Raw genomic sequence first — 18,941 nt, 5'->3', positions numbered from 1 at the left:
GGCACAGGGCAGAAGATACCTATCTTTTATTACTTATGTTTTTCCTCGTTCCTGAATAACTCCTTTAAGATGTAAGCCCTACTACGAAAAAGGATTATGGTCCTTCCATCTTGAAGGTTCCCACTGCTTCATATGTAATAATTGGTTTTACGATCATGGTATAAGATCTACATGCTTATGGCAGAGAACGTCTATCATAGAGAAGGTTCACGTTTCAAATATCGTAACTTTTTGAAGGGGTACTCGGCAGAGATGAGCCAGTTTCACCACAGACAAATTATAAGCGTGTTTCACCACGAAAGTAACAGAATTGAGCATTTTCAGTGTTAAATGAGAAAAATAATGCTAATTCCAATGTAAAGAAATTTACGCCCCGAGATTCGTTTATTTTCTACGCGCAACCGACACTTAATTTATATACATTTTATCCGTATATATTTGGTATCAAAACATATATTTAGTATAATTCCATAAAATCATTAAAAATATATAATAGAGTAAAGTTTGTATTATTATCCAAATAATTGATCTAAGTTAAGGTAATTAGTTTTAAATTTATACATTTTCCGGTCGCACATGTGCTCATATACATACATACATATGTGTGCATGTAAACAAATATGACAGACCATACGCATAATGTTTGTAAATTTGTCTACATGCAACATATATATGTAAATATGTACACTCAATGCTTCATRMGAAATCTCCGTTCACACGGTCAGCCAATGGCGAAGCTCACTTTTTGTCAAAGAGTCAATGTGGCGACAATGCGTCAAAATATTGTATTGTTGATAGAAAATCCGAGCTGTGCGAAAAAATATAAACGAACGGTCGCCGATTGTCACCGCTCCCTTGCCCCTGTACAGCTTCTCAAACAAACCRGCGTATATATGTATGTTTGTGTGTAAACTTGTATACATATCGACGCAGATTTTTGCAAGCCGCGTACAAATATTTTTTACATTCATGACAAATACGGTCAATCTCGGTTATATGCAAGAATCTAAGATACAGATTTTTGTCGTTGGTTAAAAATAAGAATATAATATGGCACATAAGCGAGTGCGAATACTTAAGCGAGTGGTACTTAAAACAATAATTTCTATATATTTCTAAAAACGAACCGTGAGATGCAGCAAGATACATATAATATAGGCTGTTAAGAGTGTTGAGGGAGGAATTTGATTTTCATTTAAGCGGAGTACTACTTAAACGGGATTCACTGTACACATAAATCAGAGGAAGAATATTCAATACTTTCTTTGGCACATTTCTAAACTTGCAAATAGACAAATAATCTATGTTGTCAATTTTATTCTAATATATTTGAATACTTATATTTGCGGGGTTGTCACTTTTTCCTTCTCATACAAATATCAGAAATTGTTCAATTTATGATTCTTAACTTTGCCATCGTCGCGAAAAGACGCTTGTAGGCAAAGGCATGCTCGGGGAGATGTCATGGTGTTTGTTTTTATGAAWGAAGCAAGTTTGCCTGTTGAAAGTCGCTTGCGTTCATGAATGAAAATATTGTTGTTTTGTACTTTTCTACAAATTTGAGCATCGACTATTTATCTGCCATATTGACTTGTGACGCTGCTGATGCTATTTAGGACGTTTGTTGTTTTTGTAGAACAATATTTGTAGTTTATGCGAGTGACATACATACATATCGACATGTGATCGCATATAAGTATGTATGTTGTGTAGGGATTATTTATAGTATCATAGTATGTAGGTTTGTGTATGCGTTATTTGTGCCAATGTCATATGCACATATTAATGTATGTACATATGAGTAGCGCGAACTTGCTATTACTAATAACTGATAATATGATTTGAAATCGCGAAAGCGTACATAAGTTTTGATTGATAAAATATACGATTTATGTACATTTATCACTATTGTAATATATTTAATTTATTTAATATATTATTATAGTTTGTTACATATATACATATGTATGTTCATTCATTACTTCAGTGCACATAAGTATGAATATATCAAATGMAATAAATAATTAACATTAACTACGAATATTGGTTTGAAAAAGTAACTTAATTGAAATGWATTMYATTGCATCTGTATTCATAAATATGCACAAAACGAATTCTTTTGAGTATATACATACATATGTATGTTTGCATATAAACGTATAAAAATATAAGCAAAAGAGCGAACATACGTCTGTTAGAGCAATATATAGTTTTTTTTTTTCACGCTTAGCTCTGTTCAAACGAAAATGTAAAAATTTCTCCTGCCGAGCTGGCAGTGGTGAAACTGGCTCATCTCGACCGAGTTAGCCAAAAATATTTTTACGATCTCCGCGCCGTGAACCTTCTCTATGATAGACGTTCTCTGCTTCTGGTCCTTAAGTCAGGCTGGGATATTTCTCCAGTGAAAGGTGCAATGGTAATTTTTAACGGTGTGATATTTAATCTCACCCTATTCTTCGTACTCAATTATGAAGAAGAATGTAAAATGCAATATAATAAGGTGTGATAAGAAAATAACTAAACTTAAATGTCACAAGTCATCAGAAAGTTTATGCATACCATATCTTCAAATATTCAAATGAAATTTGAGAAATCTGCGCTTCAATGAAAACCCCATTTTTAATTAGCTACTATTGCAATCTTATCCCAAACATTGGGATTTCGGAATTTTTAATAGCCGCTTTAAGAAATCTAAAATCTTCACTCGCTAGAATTTAACATGTGCGTTATCTGAATCCTCTAGTAAACATTCTCACACCAGCGTTACCCTCCAAAGCTGTACAGAAAATACAATAAATAACAAAAAACGACTCAGCTGTTACCCAGCATTTTATAATCTCGAAATTTGCAATGATCAAAGCCGGAGAAATAGGATCAGGCAAAACTTTCCATTAAAAAATGTTGCATAAGAATTCAAGATTGTTTATTCTCCTAGAAGGCAAAGGGATTACAATCATATTTGCTTACTTATAAAGCTATTTTATAGATCGCAGAGTCACAAAGCCTCATTACTATATTTTGCTCTATATCGGAGATATTGGTATTAAAATAAACAAAGGTAATTCACTAAGGTAATAAAAAAATCTCTTACCCCATTTTATCCATTTTAGACAGAACTATTATATTAATTTCAATAATATAACTTATACATTTACCGATATTTTCGGTAAAGAATCACCCATAGAATTATATTTTCGATGTGATCAAATTTCTATTCATTTTCTAGTCGACACATGTAGACTCCAAACATCTCCAAATGGATTGAATCTGATCTCCTTCGAAGGTTCCCGAAATATGGATATCTGTAGTACTTTGAGGTTGTAACATCGGCTCGGATCACTATTATGTAGCAGCCACAATGCGCACTCGCCTCTGTGCACACAAGGAAGCCTCGATGTCGAAAAACTGCAATCACAACAGAAAGCCGAACGATTTTTTATTCGACTTGCACTCCTGCTCTCTGAGAAAACTCGTTAACATCTTGATACGGCGACTAACAGAAGATTTCAAAACCAGAGCACATTTCTCCAGCCTGCTGAATGGAAATGAAAGTATAAAGCTGCGAGAAGGCGAACTCGATTATTCAATTGAGGACGACGGAGATGAGGCGTTGCCCGACCATGAAGAGGTTCGAATAGCAATTACCCGCCTGAAGAACAACAAAGCGGCGGGGGCCGGTGGATTGCCGGCCGAGCTACTCAAACAGAAGAACTGATAAGGAGTATGCATCAGCTTATTTGTGAAATAACGACGAAAGCATGCCCAACGATTGGAATTTAAGTGTACTATGGGCAATCCACAAAAAAGGAGACCACAATCTGCGCCAACTACCATGGGATTAGCCTCCTCAACATCGCATACAAGGTTCTATCGAGCGTATTGTGTGAAAGATTAAAGCCCACCGTCAACAAACTGATTGGACCTAATCGGTGAGGCTTTAGACCTGGAAAATCGACAACCGATCAGATATTAGCCATGTGCCAGATATTGGAAAAGACCCATAAAAAAAGAATCGACACGCACCACCTCTTCGTCAATTTCAAAGCTCCTTTTGACAGCAGAAGAAGATCCTGTTACATGGTAGCCATGGACGATGACAACATCTTATTAGTCGACTTTAAGGGTTTTCCAGAGAAAGGTTCTGCGGAACATTTATGGTCCTTTGCGCATTGGCCACGAATATTGCATTCGATGGAGTGCTGAGATGTACAAGTTATATAACGACATTAACATAGTGCAGCGAATTAAGAGACAGCGGCTGGGCTAGCTAGGTCATGTCCTACGTATGGATCTGGTGGAAAAAGACCTGGCTTCGCTTGGAATTTTTTATTGGAGTTACGTTGCGAAAAGAAGAAACGACCGGTAATGTGTTGTTAACTAGGCTATAATCGCGGAAACCGTTTACTAAATATCATAAATAAATATCAAAACTAAATCAACTTTCAAAGTTTAAGTGGTTTTGATGTTTAACAATTTATTTTTTTTTTTTTTTATTTTATAAAAGCTTACATAATAATACAATTATTATACAAACTAAGAAAATACGCAGCACTAGCATCATGGGCTATCGGCCGCCCCCTGTTTAACAATTGTTCTCACATTTCCTATGAGATAAGATGAGAAGAGATGCTCGTAATATCTGGACATAAATATTGACGTACATTCGAGAGCTAGATAGCAATAGTAATTGCCAACTTTTAGGAATAAAGCAAGAAAATTTTAGTTCACCAGGTATCGATATTTATATTTAAACAACTAAATATTTTGCTTATTTTATCGATCACTACTGGGAGTAATTGTTTGGGTAAATTGCTGTTATGGAAAGGGAAAATAATTTCTGTGAAGAAAATGGCGAGCCAATGGCGAAAAAAATTAAAACAGAATGGGTTAAAAGTTATTCTGATAAGGCCCTGCTTATGATGACTAGGATGGGTTATGAGAAAAACAAAGGCCTCGGGAAGCAGAATCAGGGTCGTCTTGAACCCATTATAGCAGTTCAACAGGACGGCAGAAAGGGATTGGGTCTAAAAGATGAATGTCAAGTATCTTTAGAATCTTGGGACAACACTACTGAGATAATAAACCTCCCAGAAAATTATTCATGGATTACAAATAATGCGTCGCTCGAAATCACATTGGATGAATTAAAAGATAATATAACCTTAGGTCCTCCTAAACGTACGATTGATGACGAATGTTTATACTGTAATTCAGACATTTTAAATAATGTATTGAAAGCAAAATCTGAGTTTGACAAATTAAATGACAGCGAATTAAGAAGAGCGCGATCACGGTCTAATCCATTTGAAACTATACGTAGCTCCATATTTTTAAATAGAGCTGCTGTTAAAATGGCGAATATTGATTCTATGTGCGATTATATGTTCACAAATCCGAGATATAAGGACGGATCATCAATGCTGCAAAACAACGAACTTCTATATTTTGCCGATATATGTGCTGGTGAGTTGAAAATGTAATTATTGTCATAGATATGTGTATTCATTATGAGACCAAAAATTAGTTAAAAAATCTTCAGTTTTGTAGGTATTTCTTACATCACTATTTATATCAAAACAATTTATTAATAATTTATTTGTGTTAAGAAATATTCGATATATTTTTCACATTTTGTGATATTGCTTTTAATCAAATATAAGGTATAGTAAAAAATTAATTATTTTTCCTGGCTTTAGAAATCTATCTCGTTTTGTAGTAAGATTTCTACAAAAGAAAAAAAATGTGATTGCTTGACTCAGTCTTGTTTAAGCGCTCGTCAAAGATGGATCAACAGAATACTGGCAGCTAAAAATATACATAGGTAGAGTTTATGGTAAACCCGTAATTTCCATCGATTCAGTTCAAATAATTTTTAATGGCAAAGATCACGGAAAGCACGACGTCAAGAAAGCCTGTTTCAATTAACCAGATGTTAACATTGTACAAAATCTTTCGGAACTTTATAAATAAGTCAAGATATAAAAGGAACCTTCTTGTTTCGTTGTTACAAAAATTAACGAAAAAACCTTACTGCTCGAATTTCCAACTGCAAATCTTCCTTGAGTAGGGCAAGGTCGGTTGTTGTTGTTGTTTTAACGGTTATCTAATCTCCGTTTGGGTGGTAAGGGTCGGACAAGGTCGGTCAATTTGATCAATGAATAGGATAGGTAACGAAAAATGTGACAATGTCAAGCACAAATAGTGCTGAGACGGCGTAAACGGGAACCAGCCTAGGATTGACGATCAGGACCTATTTTGTCAGCAATTGGACCATATAAAGAAAGCGACCTCTTCGGCCACAAAAAACAATAATGGCTCGGAGGCTCTCTGCATTCACATTATAGCCAGTATATAGCACTCATTTTTTTCTCATTTTTTACATAATGCAAGTGCCCATAATACAAAGAACACATCGAAGTAATGAAAATATTGCTGCCGGCCGTTCAGCAAATGTTGTTGAACACCGCAATTTGTCGATTCCTGTCTCAAACCAAAAAATGGCGGATAAGAAAACCTTTGGGCTTGCATCCGTAAAAAATCGTTCTCACTCAAGAACTGAAGCTATTGGATCACCGCCAATTGACAGTTTGGTGTGATTTTTTGGTTTGATGGAATCATCGGTCCGTACCTCTTTCGAACTGAAGCTGAAGTACCGTTAACTCCTTGACGTATCAATTAGCGCAAAGAAAATGGCACCCAACTGCTTGCACTAAACAAGCCAGTTTTGATGCTAACGAACTGTCGCGTACTTGTCTTACAAATTTACAAAAAAAAAAAATACTACGATTTAATTTTAATGTGTAACAAAAAATATGGATAATAACACAGTATATAATGCACTCAACTGCAACAATGTTTTTTGTTTACATTATTAGATGAAAATAACGGGAAAATTTCAATTCTACACTTACACTTCTAAGTCCCACAAGCCTGACTTGTGATAATCATGTTAGGCAGAGAAATTGTACCACAAGCCTGACTCTTGATAATCATGTTAGGCACAAAAATTGTACCACGAGTCAGACTCGTAAAAATACGTCATAGGGATGGTATACGTCCATGGGGAGCGGTATAGATGGATGATAACCAACTTTTTATGGCCGCAATTGAAGGTGATATTGACAGCATCTGTTTCCAAAAAGAGACTGTCCAATACAGCACATTGCACAAGCGACTTATTTCAAGAACGGAAGAAATTTGATGGATGTTATATCCAGAACTTAATGATTCTACTTCACATTAAATAAAAAAATTTTGAATTTCGTTAACAATTGTTGTTTTTTTTTTGTAAAAACATCATATCGCTCTTATTGGAAAAGGCTGTCTTTCAAATGATGATGATTGACGACAGCTCATGTGGTTAATGGACCACTTCTTCAGTCTTGGAGGGAGCGTAGTTTTTTTTCGATGTCCTGTAGTAGTGTGTGTGACCGTCTGAAAAGTCCAATGCTAACTGAGGTGGGGTCTCCCACAGAAATAAAATCGGGAAGTGCATATCTCGATCGAGGTAATTATGGACGTGTGGTCTGATGCGAGAGTTAGCATAGATCGCCAGATTATTCTATTTATCAGACCACCACTGTCAATGGCAATAGGCCAGGCCTCCACCATTATAATATTTGTGACCTTTAAGTATAGTGTTGAAATCTGCGCAACACAGAATATAGGAGCCGCTGCTTAGCTGAGTTTCTTGGACCGCAGCTATCAATACGCTTTCCCGGTTCATAAACGCAACTATCTTCTCGATCTTGGTTTGGAGTCCGTTACAGTTAAATTGTAAGATGCGGGTGCACGTGGGTGATCCTGAAAGTGAGGGAATGGCGTCTAGGTGATGGTTGTTGCAGCTGTAGAATCCGCAGGGGCGGTTGTCGCACTGTTGTGTTGGCTGGCGTAGACTCCTGTAGCACGAGGCAACATACGAAACACTGCACTCACGTATTGTCATGCCGGAACGAATTGGAAAGTTAAGAATAGCCCGTACAAGAATTGCATTTGACTGATGTACCATTCCGTCGTATGACTATCTGACACTGCTGAACGGTTTTCGCACGAGGATTGGAGCGGGATGAAAGTTGGGGTGGGAACAGATCAGAAAGGAAGTCATGTTGTCTACTTGAGTCTTTATAGACCGTGGAGGTCAATATAGGGTCACGTAACTTGTGGTACACTCCTTGTATGTCTTAAGCCCTGAGCAAGTCTTAAAATGGCTCCATCCATTGTACGTATAACACCTGACTGAAATGGAGTTTGGATGTATACACTTGAATATCCCATCTCATCATATCTCATTTTCAAAGATATAACTCAAACGTTGTCAGATATACATACATATATCACTCAGTGATTGGGCGCATAAAAATCCGGTTCCGTTTCGGTTACTTAAACTTCGCTTTCACACTCGAAGTGATTTCAGCAATGTTTTATGACTTTATAACACCAACTTATTACTTTCTCTAGACAATAAAAATTTTATATAATTCAATACAAATAATCTATTGGCTCGAAATTGTACTGAGTTTCAAAATGAGCTTTGATCTTGTGTACCAAAAATGAAACTTTGAACCATAGAGCTCTTCATTTATGCTATCAGAAAAGAAAACCAAAAAAGCAACGCTTTGTGCTGGACAACTCAGAGCCCAGTACAATTAAACATGGGGTATTTTCGAGCAAGCAAATAACTGTACCAATATTGTTACACTCTTGGTTTTCTGCAGATACTCCACTTATCCTTATATTAAAAAAACCCTATTCTATCATTGATTATGTTTAAGTGAAAAATTTAAAGAAAACTGTAATAAAACTCAGCGTTTCAACTGTCAGATATTTGGTCATGATACCAGTCATTAAGCCTCTTTTCATGACTCCAAGTCTACGAAAAGGGAGCTAACGTGCGAAAACTAGTTTTCTGGGAAACAGCTGTTAAAAATCTCATCTTCCATCCGAATCAACTAAAACGTGAAAATTTGATTTTTCGACACTTAAGCCCTCTTTCCGTAGACCAGGTCACATATAAATATTAAGACAACATATCAATTCTATAGTTAGATATCTCCATCGTTATATTCTGTTCGAATGTCATTTGGAACTAAAGAAACAGTACATTATATGTATGTTTTTTAACCGATTTCTAGTTAAAAATAAAGCCATAAATGTATAATCGCGAATATTTTTGTTATCGCAATGATCGTGGCACTTCAAGGGGTTGAGGCGTAGTAATTTTAAATAAGAAAAAAATTCGGTATAATTTGCTTCTTCCATCTAACACTATGCTTATTGAAAACGGCAATCGGCATTCAATTGCGCCAGTATTATCGTTAACTTAGTCATATAAACTGCGAGATATTATAGCATTCCCAAGAAGTGCTTAAGGGCTTCACCCAAGCTACTATCAATAGAAATTCGACAGTTATTGCAACTAAGAAATCATACTGGCAGCGTTACAGATTAATCGTTGAACAAGTTCTGATAAGCTGAAAAAGAAGACATTAAAAAACGAAATGTTAAAACTCCCCATTAAAAACTGGAAAAATTTACTTGTGAAAAGGTCTTCCCCTTTTGGAACAAAACAAAAGATTTTTGATTCATATTTAAAGAAGAAATGAGCATACATTCCGACGTTGAAGAAAATAAAGCTCATGAAAAATGTGTTATTTTTAGTCACTTAACACAGCCATTCTTCTGCTGAAAAAATTAAAACAATAATTTTCGGAAACCTCTACCCAAAAAGGGGTACATTATCTTGTATATATAAAGCATCGAAAAAGGCTAAAATCATAGCAATAAAAAAGCTTGATAAACCATCAGAAACCCCATGCTCTTATCGTCCCATTAGTTTACTCTCATTGATCAGTAAAATACTGTAAAAGGTTGAAAAAAAATTAACAATTTTCGTTGAAGACAGTGAAACTCTGCCAACCCAAAAATTTGGCTTTAGAAATTAATAACAATGTTCATCTTATACAAGGCCAAGCTATAGGCATGGTATTAATGGACATCAAAGTTGCTTTTGATGTGTTGAACACAATGCTCGCGACAGACTGCAAACCTACATCTGTCAAATATTAAAATACACACGTTCTTACGGACAGACCTATTTTGACAGCTGCTACAACTGCGTTGTTTTGTGTACATGCCGGCCATTGTTATGTTGCTGCCCTCTCACAAACGTTCATGTAGTAGGATTCACAACGCCATTTTCAGTTCACTGTCGTGGTGCTGCAGTCTGTCAGGAGCATTGTGTTCATTCACATCACAATGCACATATACAGCTGCGAGCAGTAAAATAGTAGTGGGTAGGCTAAATTTATTACTATACATTGAATTGAATATGTGCAAGATATGTGTTTGAAGGGAAACTTCTTAGGCGGAAAAGGTTGCGTTAAACGTTTAACGCTTCAGTGGAAGGGGAATAGCGTTCAAGAATTAAGGCAACTCGGAAGGAGAAGGGTAGCAAAGAATGGTAGAGTGCGAGAATGGGAGTAAAGTATAGCGCATTGCGTGCAGCGAAGAGCAACAGAGAAAGATAGAGTGCGAGAGAGAGAGAATGAGAGTAAAGTATCGCCAGGCGCATGCTCTGCTATGGCAATACACGTAGCGTGAAACAGCTCCGTAGAATAGTATTAGTGCCCATGCGTGAGTGCATCAAGAGTCCTGTGTATCAAAAATTCTTTTTCTTATTTTCGTATTTTGTTATTAAAGTGTTTCCCATAATTAATTTGTGTTTTATATAATATAGAAGTACTATTTGTAGTATTAGTACACAGTGAATAGTGATTTAAACAAACAATAAAATGAGTGACAGTGATAATACACATAACACAGCGGATTCCAGGTCCAATCTATAATAGATGCACCTTGTGGATTAAATCCTCTTGAAACTAATATCAATTGGATTGACAAAAATTTTAATGGTTTGATTTTAAATTGATTTTACAGCGGCAAAAGACAGTGCAGACCGTGTTTCAAGAGGAGGGAAAACAGCACAATATTATCGTGAATACCGAGCACGAAAGAAAGCAGAGCGGGAAAAGGAGGAATTGGAAATGATAGCTGGCGGTCAATCGAGGAAGAGGAATACAGGTACGGAAGATCAGAGAGAGTACCGAGCACGTAAAAAAAGAAATGTGAAGGTACATTCAGTGATTCAACGTCTGCTGTTCCATCCAACCCAATTCGAAGAGTACAAAAGAGAGATAGTTACGCTGCATATTCCCTTCCACTACGAGACAGAACTACTTTCCGAGTCAAAATTCCTTCAAATTTATGCAGACAATGAGAATATTATTCTAGAGCGTCGCAAGGAATTCGAGTCAAACATCAACATTGAAGAAACTATGAGATTATGCGAACAGTTGTATCGTGAGAAAGAATTATGCAAGAAGACAGTAAAGATGTTATGGGAGCGGTTACTCAGCCAATTCCATTCGATGAAATGTACGCAGACTCTAATTCAAACATCAACGATGATCTTCGCTTAGCAACCGTGAACAGACTCAAAGCAATTGCGAAGCGAAGAGAAAATTTAATGCCGAATGCATAATTTTGTGAATTTATGCGAACAACAATCCTTCATCGAAACAACTTCAACCATTGTTAGTATTTCTGACAGGTCCCTATGGACCTGGGAAAAAATTTGATGAAGTTAGTATGGTTCGAGCAGAGCTTCTGGAAAGAGTCGACAGGACATTGAAAATTATAACAGGTAATTCAGATGCACCTTTCGGGGACTGGACATGATACTATTTGGGGATTTGGCTACACCAATTTTCAAACAATCGAAACATATTGGATCGCAAACTTGGCGTTCAGTCAAACTGCATGAACTCACACTAGTCATGCGTCAAGCAAATGTGGTTTTCTCGACCATTCTAACGAAAATCAGAAATGGGGATGGGTTGAATGATGAAGAACTTGCGTTAGTAGAATCAAAATTTGTGACAGAAGAAGAAGCCAATCAATATATGTCCTCACGGGATTCGACTGGCATATTCTAATGCCACGGTCGACAAATATAATCAATTCATTTTGGCAAATCATCCAGATCGGATCACATCCGCCGCTGTAGACTTCATCTCAGGTGAAAATTATGAACAATTACAGAGCGCTCGTAATGCCGTTGAGAAGAAACACTACCAGCTGCTACAACGTTTAACACATAATCACATCGTAACAGCCAACATCGCAGGTGCTGATCACGTAGAAAGAAACGACAACGGAGAAGTCACTCGAGTATGGCTAGTATTTCCAAATTGTGGTAATACTGGAGTAAAACCTCGTATGACAGCACGATCATTCATGCTAGCAAAAATATCAATCATTTGGCCGTGCCAATTGCCCAACGAAACGCAACAATATATCTTAATAGACAGAGGAGTATATTAGCTAAGAGAAACCACTTTCCACTCGCACCAGCTTGTGGATTGACAATTCACAAGTCACAAGGAGGAACTTTCAATGAAATTGTTTACTATTATGAAAAGGTTCAATCTCAACAGTTATTAGTTAGTTTATGTCGCATTGTCAAGAGCTGTTGACATTGAGGGAGTTTACATTATCTCAGTGAACAAACAGAAAAAATTTTATCATGGCATTGGAAGCAACGACAGGACATGTCGCGCTCTCCGAGATGAAATGATAAAATTAGTCAAAATCCGATTATCACCTTAGAAAAAGAATTATTCGAGTTTCTTAGCGCAAGAAAATGTTCATCAATAGTATCATTCTATTGTCAAAGTCTTCGCGCTCATGTTGATGATTTCTCACATAGAGTGTTTAAACAGTCAAACATCTTGATGTTATCAGAAACATTTATGAACGACAACGAGACTCCTGCATCCACACCAAATTTTGATTTCGTTGTAAGATTTCGACGAAATTAAACAAGAAATTCAGGCGTTGGTATTTATCACAATGAGCAAGATAAATGTCATATTATCACTCATCATTTAGATATAAAGGCTCCGTACACGAGTGATGCTGATGTGAAAATATTAACATCAACAAGAATTGGCGATTTGTGTGCGGTAGAATGCAAAATATACCCTAGCGATAATCATAATAGTAAAAAAATTTGATTTAATTGCCTTTTACCACCAAATTCATCGATTAGAGATATTAAATTGTTCATCGGTAAATCTTTATTACCGCTGTCAACTGCAGGGTTGCAAGCTCTTGCAGATATTATCGGAGAACCAGTAGAGTGTAGCGTACTCCTTGCGGGACATTTCAATGTAAATTTCTCATTGCCAAAAGCTGAACCATTACTGGCATTTCTTAGAGAGAAATTTTCATTAGAAATAATCAATGGAAGAACTATTGATGAGGTATTCGCGAGAAATACAGATAAAATAGATGTAAGACATTTTATATGGTATTTTAGTTATCATAATTCAATTGTAAATATTATAGATATCAATCCGTCAGAACCCAGAGATGATAATTGATTTGGACTTTGCTTTATAATAAATTTATAAAATGTGAATTTAAGAAAATGTAGGTCACTCCACCATATTTTTATCCTTTCCCTCTCTCTAGTTTTCTTTCATACAAAATGATATGCATTTCTTGGAATATAAATAAGACTCCACGCACCAGTTTTTTTTTTTTAATTGTGTTTATGTACGAAAATTGTTGGGAGCAGTAAAATAGTATTAAATTTTTTTTTAATGCTGAAGTATTTTTGCAAGTTTCGTCTATACGAGATGTTAGTACTTGGTAGCATGGCCATGATTTTTGATAACAGCAATACAACGCATCCTCATGGAATCTACGAGACTCTGGCATCCATTAAGTGGTATGCTCTACCATTCGCGTAAAAAAAGGAATTTGCGCTGCAAAAATAACCGCGTTAAAGTGAAATAGCGTAAAAAGAGATAGCGTAAAAAAGGACTGAGTGTATATAAAATTGCTTGGATTTCGATCCTCATGTTGACGTTTTACACCTTGCGCTATTTCACTGGTTTTGATTCTTGTAAGTGGCAAGAGTAAGGTTGCATCCGAACTTAGCCCTTCCTTACTTGTTTTTTGAAATATTTTTCTCAACCATTCTGCAAAATTCTTTTTTAGAGCGATTGAGAAATTATGTGCTAATGCCTTTAGTTGTTTATATTTTGTTTGCCCACAGCATCAATGGTTTCCGGAACAGAAACTGATTTTGGGCGATCTCTACGAAATTCGTCTCAGAGTGATCAACGACCTCGATTGGATTCATCATATCATCGATGAACACTGGCTTCATAGCTTCATAGCTAAAATTGCTGAATTAGGTTCATCGATGCACTGTTTCTGCTATAAAAAAAATCTCTCGAAATGTTCCCGCTAAATTTGTGGCCAGTGGGATTATTTTAAATAACAAAAATAGCGCTCATATGTAAGAACGTTCTGAATTTTTATACTAACAAAAATGTCACAGTTTACAAATTTGTTCAAAGATATACCAAATATCACGGTGCCATTTTGACACACTATGCGTAGAACCTCCTGTATCTGCTTTTACGTTTCACCTTCTCTCTCAAACCATTTTGAGGTTCGATGAAACTACTTGTGTCCGATATGCATTCGAGATTTGGTGCTCATGGATTCCAAGTGTTTTGTGTCGGATCTGTGTTAGAGATGGGCGTTTACAGAGAAAGTGGAAAATTGTTTCCTTGTTCCCTGCTACTCCGCAGCCTCGGCAGATGTCGTTGTAGGGCATACCCATTTTTGACGCATGTTCCCCAAATGGCCAGTGCCCTTGTTACTCTGTAGATACCTTTTCTTGACATTTTTAATAAGTTGTTGGTTCTTTTCCTGTCGTATGTATAGTTGCTTTATGTATGTATATTCTCGTGGTTTTCTAATAGAGCTCCGTAGGCTTGTCCTATGAATAGTACTGCTGCTTGGAAGATGCTAGCCGAGTTCGGTAGACGTATAGAGAGAGATATGCCTAGATCAGCGGAGAATACCCCAGTGCCTACTCCGCAGTCCATTTTTGACCCGTCGACTGAGATGGTATCCTCCTCTCCTATTGAACCTGTTATCCATTCTCGTCTAGATGGTATTCTCACCTGGAAATGTCTATTGAAATCCAGCTTTGGGAGAATGTAGTCTGATTTGTTAATGGCGAGCTTGTTTAGGATTACACTATGTCCGTGGTTCTACTGATTCCAACCGCCCAATTCTTTTATTATCGCTGCAAGAGCTGCTGTTTTGTGAATAAAAATGTCGATGGGTACATGATGCAGGACCACATTGAGCGCGTCAGTCGGGCATGACTTGATTGCACCAGTAACACCCGCACATGTTGCTCTTTGTATTCCATTTAATTTTGTTTGTTTAGCGCTGGCCACCATACCAGAGCTCTATATCGTCACCTGAAATGCAAAATATCATTTAATCAAAAAATTCGAAATTGAGTGTCTTATTGATTACGCTTCACTACTTCAAATTACATACATAAAATTACATATGTTCAACACTTTCTGGTTCTGCGGTTAGATATAAAACAGTTTTAACCAATATTACAATTTTATGTCACTCATCTTCCATTTTATTTCGTGTTTCAGTCGTGCCACTGTAAATTTCCGAAAATGTTGTTACGTTATTTTGCATTTCAGGTGACGATATGTAAGTATAGGTCTTATGACAGCCGTATACATCCACATAATTATACTTGCTTTGAGGTCCCAATTCTTGCTGACGATTCTCTTACAAGTATAGTAGGCCATGTATACTTTATTTATTATTTTTTCTATATTTATTTTCCAGGACAGTTTGGTGTCAATCTCTACCCTCAAGTATTTAGCTGTGGGGGATAGTGTGGGTGTTGTACCGTTTAGTATCGGAAGTTGAAACTGAGGTGTTTTGGTTCTGCTTGTGAAAAGCGTCAGTTCTGTTTTGTTAGTGTTAACTCCTTGTCCATTGTTTTTGGCCCATAGGTTTAACCTTCGAAGTGCTCTTTCCATAATCTCGCTGACTGTTGAAGGAAACATGCCTGATATCAACAACACTATATCGTCTGCATATGCTACTGCTTTCACTCCTCCACCGTTTAGATGTAGTAGTATTTCGTTCAGCGCTACAGGCCCTCCTTGAGGTGTCCCTCTACTCACATAACTTGTTTGTGTTGCAGCACCGTTCGACGCTATAATCTTTCTATTCTCAAGCATCGGTAGTATCTATCTGCACACAGTGTCATCATGTTATTGAAGGCGCCCTCTATATATGGAAAAGCAGAAATGGTGCATTCTTTGTGGTGTAGTGATTCTTCAATTACACTTATCAACTCGTGAAGGCAGTTTCAGTTGATTGGCTCTTTATGTACGTAGTACGCATGTTGGGACTTAGATAACTTATCCGCCATTATTGTTCTTACATATAAGTCTATTAGCCTTTCTAGTACCTTCAGCATAAAGGAAGTAAGGCTTATAAGTGTAAAATCCTTGGCATTCTCGTGGGTTCTTCTGCCTGGTTTTAGAAGGAACACAACTTTAATTATTTTCCAACTTTCTGGGATGTAAGGTAGTTGAATGCTATCGTTGTATATATTTTCCAGCCTTTGAACCATTGGTTCTACCAGCTTTTGCAGCATTATGTGGAAAATCCCGTTAGGACCTACCTACAGTTTTGCACCATTTAAAAAAACTATTTATTTCATACTTGATTTTGCTTTTGTCTACTATTTGATTTCGGTAATCAGCTGTGTTTAACGGTGGTCCTGGTTGAACCCTCGTTAAAGGTGTATGGTTTGCCGAGGAGGTCCAATCATTTCCCTCCGCCCTAATGTAGGCAGTATTCGTATGATCTTTGGATAGCATTTTGCTTACAGTTTCTCTGCAACTTTCTATCGGTGTGCAGAAAGATTCATGCAAAAGACGATGAGTCGTTTTTAGCTTTCCTGTCTGCTTTTTTGTAACTTTTCATAATATCTTTATATGGCGGCCAGATTTTGGTTCCAAAACTCTAATTGAAAGCTTTCCTTAGTTGCGTTCTCAAATTCTTGAGTTCACTGTTCCACCAATTAAGAAACTTTCTCTTTTTCAGAACTTTGAAAGTTGTGGTTAAGATTTTTTCCAACTTCTCTACTTTTAAATCTAGTTCCTAAGGATTACTAATACTCTTATTGCCTCTCTTTTCAAGGCATTTTGTTGTTATACTGGTTAACCGGGGTTATGTCTTCGTCATGGGCCAAGGAGGCCGAGACTAAGAAAAAGGGATTTTCCTTCTGTTCCACCTTTACCACTCTGATATCTGCTGTGCTGTAATTAGGACAAAGAAATGCATTTATACTTCTATTGATAAGAATGCATGCCCTAGGTTTACTTTTGTTCCGTGTGTAAAAAAGGTTATAGTTGCTGCTCTTTAGCCCTTTTATGGTGTCTTCATTGACCCAGGGCTCCTGTGTTAGGCAGATGTCGATGCCCCCTCCTTTATGAGGGTTGTAAGATTCGCTGTAGCACTCTCTTAAGTTATTGGGCATCTCGGGTTTCTTTGATGCCCACATTCCTTAGCAACTGGCAGGCAACAGCTATCCCTGGCTCCTTCGCAGAAATACCTTGCCGTTGTTGTACTGCTATGTTCACCTTCACTCATTATCATTGCTATTACAAACTCACCATATTGTATATATTTGTACATTTGCATGTAGCCACGAATTTTTGGTTTGAGTATATGTGAATATGTGTTGGAAGATGGTCTTATTGTAGTTCTATGGGCAAGAAATAGTAAAACTTTTTAATTTAAATTTCGCGCGAAAACCCAATCGTCGAAATATTTTTTTCTAGGTTGGATGATGATAAAGTGTATTTGGCGGTTTTTACGAGGAGTAAAACTGTTCAACAAAAAAAATCCGTCAAATTTTGTGTGCGAAATCAAATTTCGGATGCTGAAACTTTCAGAAGGGCTATCGGTGATAATTGTTTATAGCGAGCAAGTGTTTTTGATTGGTACAAATTACACTGGATCACAAATTTGAATTTGTTTTTTCTTACACGGATGCCACTATCCAATTTGTATGTGAAATGGCTCGCTGATTTCGAAAATCGAGTAAATTTTTTTTTATGGATACGGTTTTGAGATATTTGCAATTTACCGTTATTCGACCAAAAAAAAGGTGTCTTCATTTAATCATGTATATCTCACTGACCAGTTGAGCAATCTTACTGCAAATTATAGAAAATAAAAGTGAATGAAAAATATTCTCTACTCCATTTTGCCATAGGCCTTATAATTTCTGAGAAAAAAATTAAAAAAAAAAATAAACTTTGGCAAGGAAAAAATTTTAAAACAAAAGATATTTTTTAAGTGTTTTTTTATTTTATATGAAGTCCTGTTTCTTTATAAAAAACTAAGCTACCAACGAACAAAATCCTTGGATAAATAGGAAAGTTGTACATGATCAAATAAATATATCCAAGTCGCGCAAAGTCAATGTATACGTATATGCGTACGTGGTGTGTAAAGTACGGGTGGGATATCTAGCTATGCGCTGTTTCTGTTAAGTAAAAAGTCAATTTTCATGTCGTTTTTAGTTTTTATAAACTCATTTATTTATATATTAGTAATATATATTAAAACAATGTGTTATTTTTGTCTTAAGTTGATGTTCTTACATTATAGTCGAAATGATTATGTGTTTTGTTTTGTCGTTTATTTAGTTTAGGATCGGTTTCTCTTATGAGAAACCAACAGTAGTCCCCCCATCATGCCGACGTCCCAGAAACCTTGGTATCGATTCTCAATTAATTTCATTTGCTGGTGAAACCTTTCGCCGTGCTCGTCACTTTCGTCTCCGAGATTTGCCGGAAAAAAACTTAAATGGGAATGTAGAAAATTAAATTTTAAAGACATATTTACGCCTGGAGAAAAAAGCAAATGTAAATAAGTAAATTATAAAATTTTATATAATTCAATTAAATAAGTTTTGAATAATCACCCATTTCTGCATAATTTTTGATTAAGTCGCT

General features: G+C 36.4%; 1 protein-coding gene across 2 annotated transcripts in view; it reads left to right on the top strand.

Moving 5' to 3' along the window:
• Nucleotides 1–4,724: 4,724 nt before the first annotated feature.
• Nucleotides 4,725–18,941, top strand: part of LOC108975128 (cap-specific mRNA (nucleoside-2'-O-)-methyltransferase 1-like) — a 15,378-nt gene continuing 1,161 nt past the window's right edge. Inside the window, exons 1-2 of one of the 2 annotated variants that reach the window (XM_018943429.1) lie at nt 4,725–5,463; nt 10,936–15,342. In XM_018943429.1, the coding sequence (XP_018798974.1) occupies nt 4,818–5,463; nt 10,936–11,477 (1,188 nt within the window). In that variant the 5' untranslated portion in view covers nt 4,725–4,817 and the 3' untranslated portion in view covers nt 11,478–15,342. Of the gene's footprint in view, nt 5,464–10,935; nt 15,343–18,941 lie in introns of those variants that run through there. The other variant, XM_018943430.1, reaches the window with a different exon arrangement.

This window comes from Bactrocera latifrons, unplaced genomic scaffold, assembly GCF_001853355.1.
Source record: "Bactrocera latifrons isolate USDA-ARS-PBARC rearing strain unplaced genomic scaffold, ASM185335v1 scaffold_615, whole genome shotgun sequence".
NCBI lineage: Eukaryota > Metazoa > Arthropoda > Insecta > Diptera > Tephritidae > Bactrocera > Bactrocera latifrons.
This window is presented reverse-complemented; position numbering and strand designations above follow the sequence as displayed.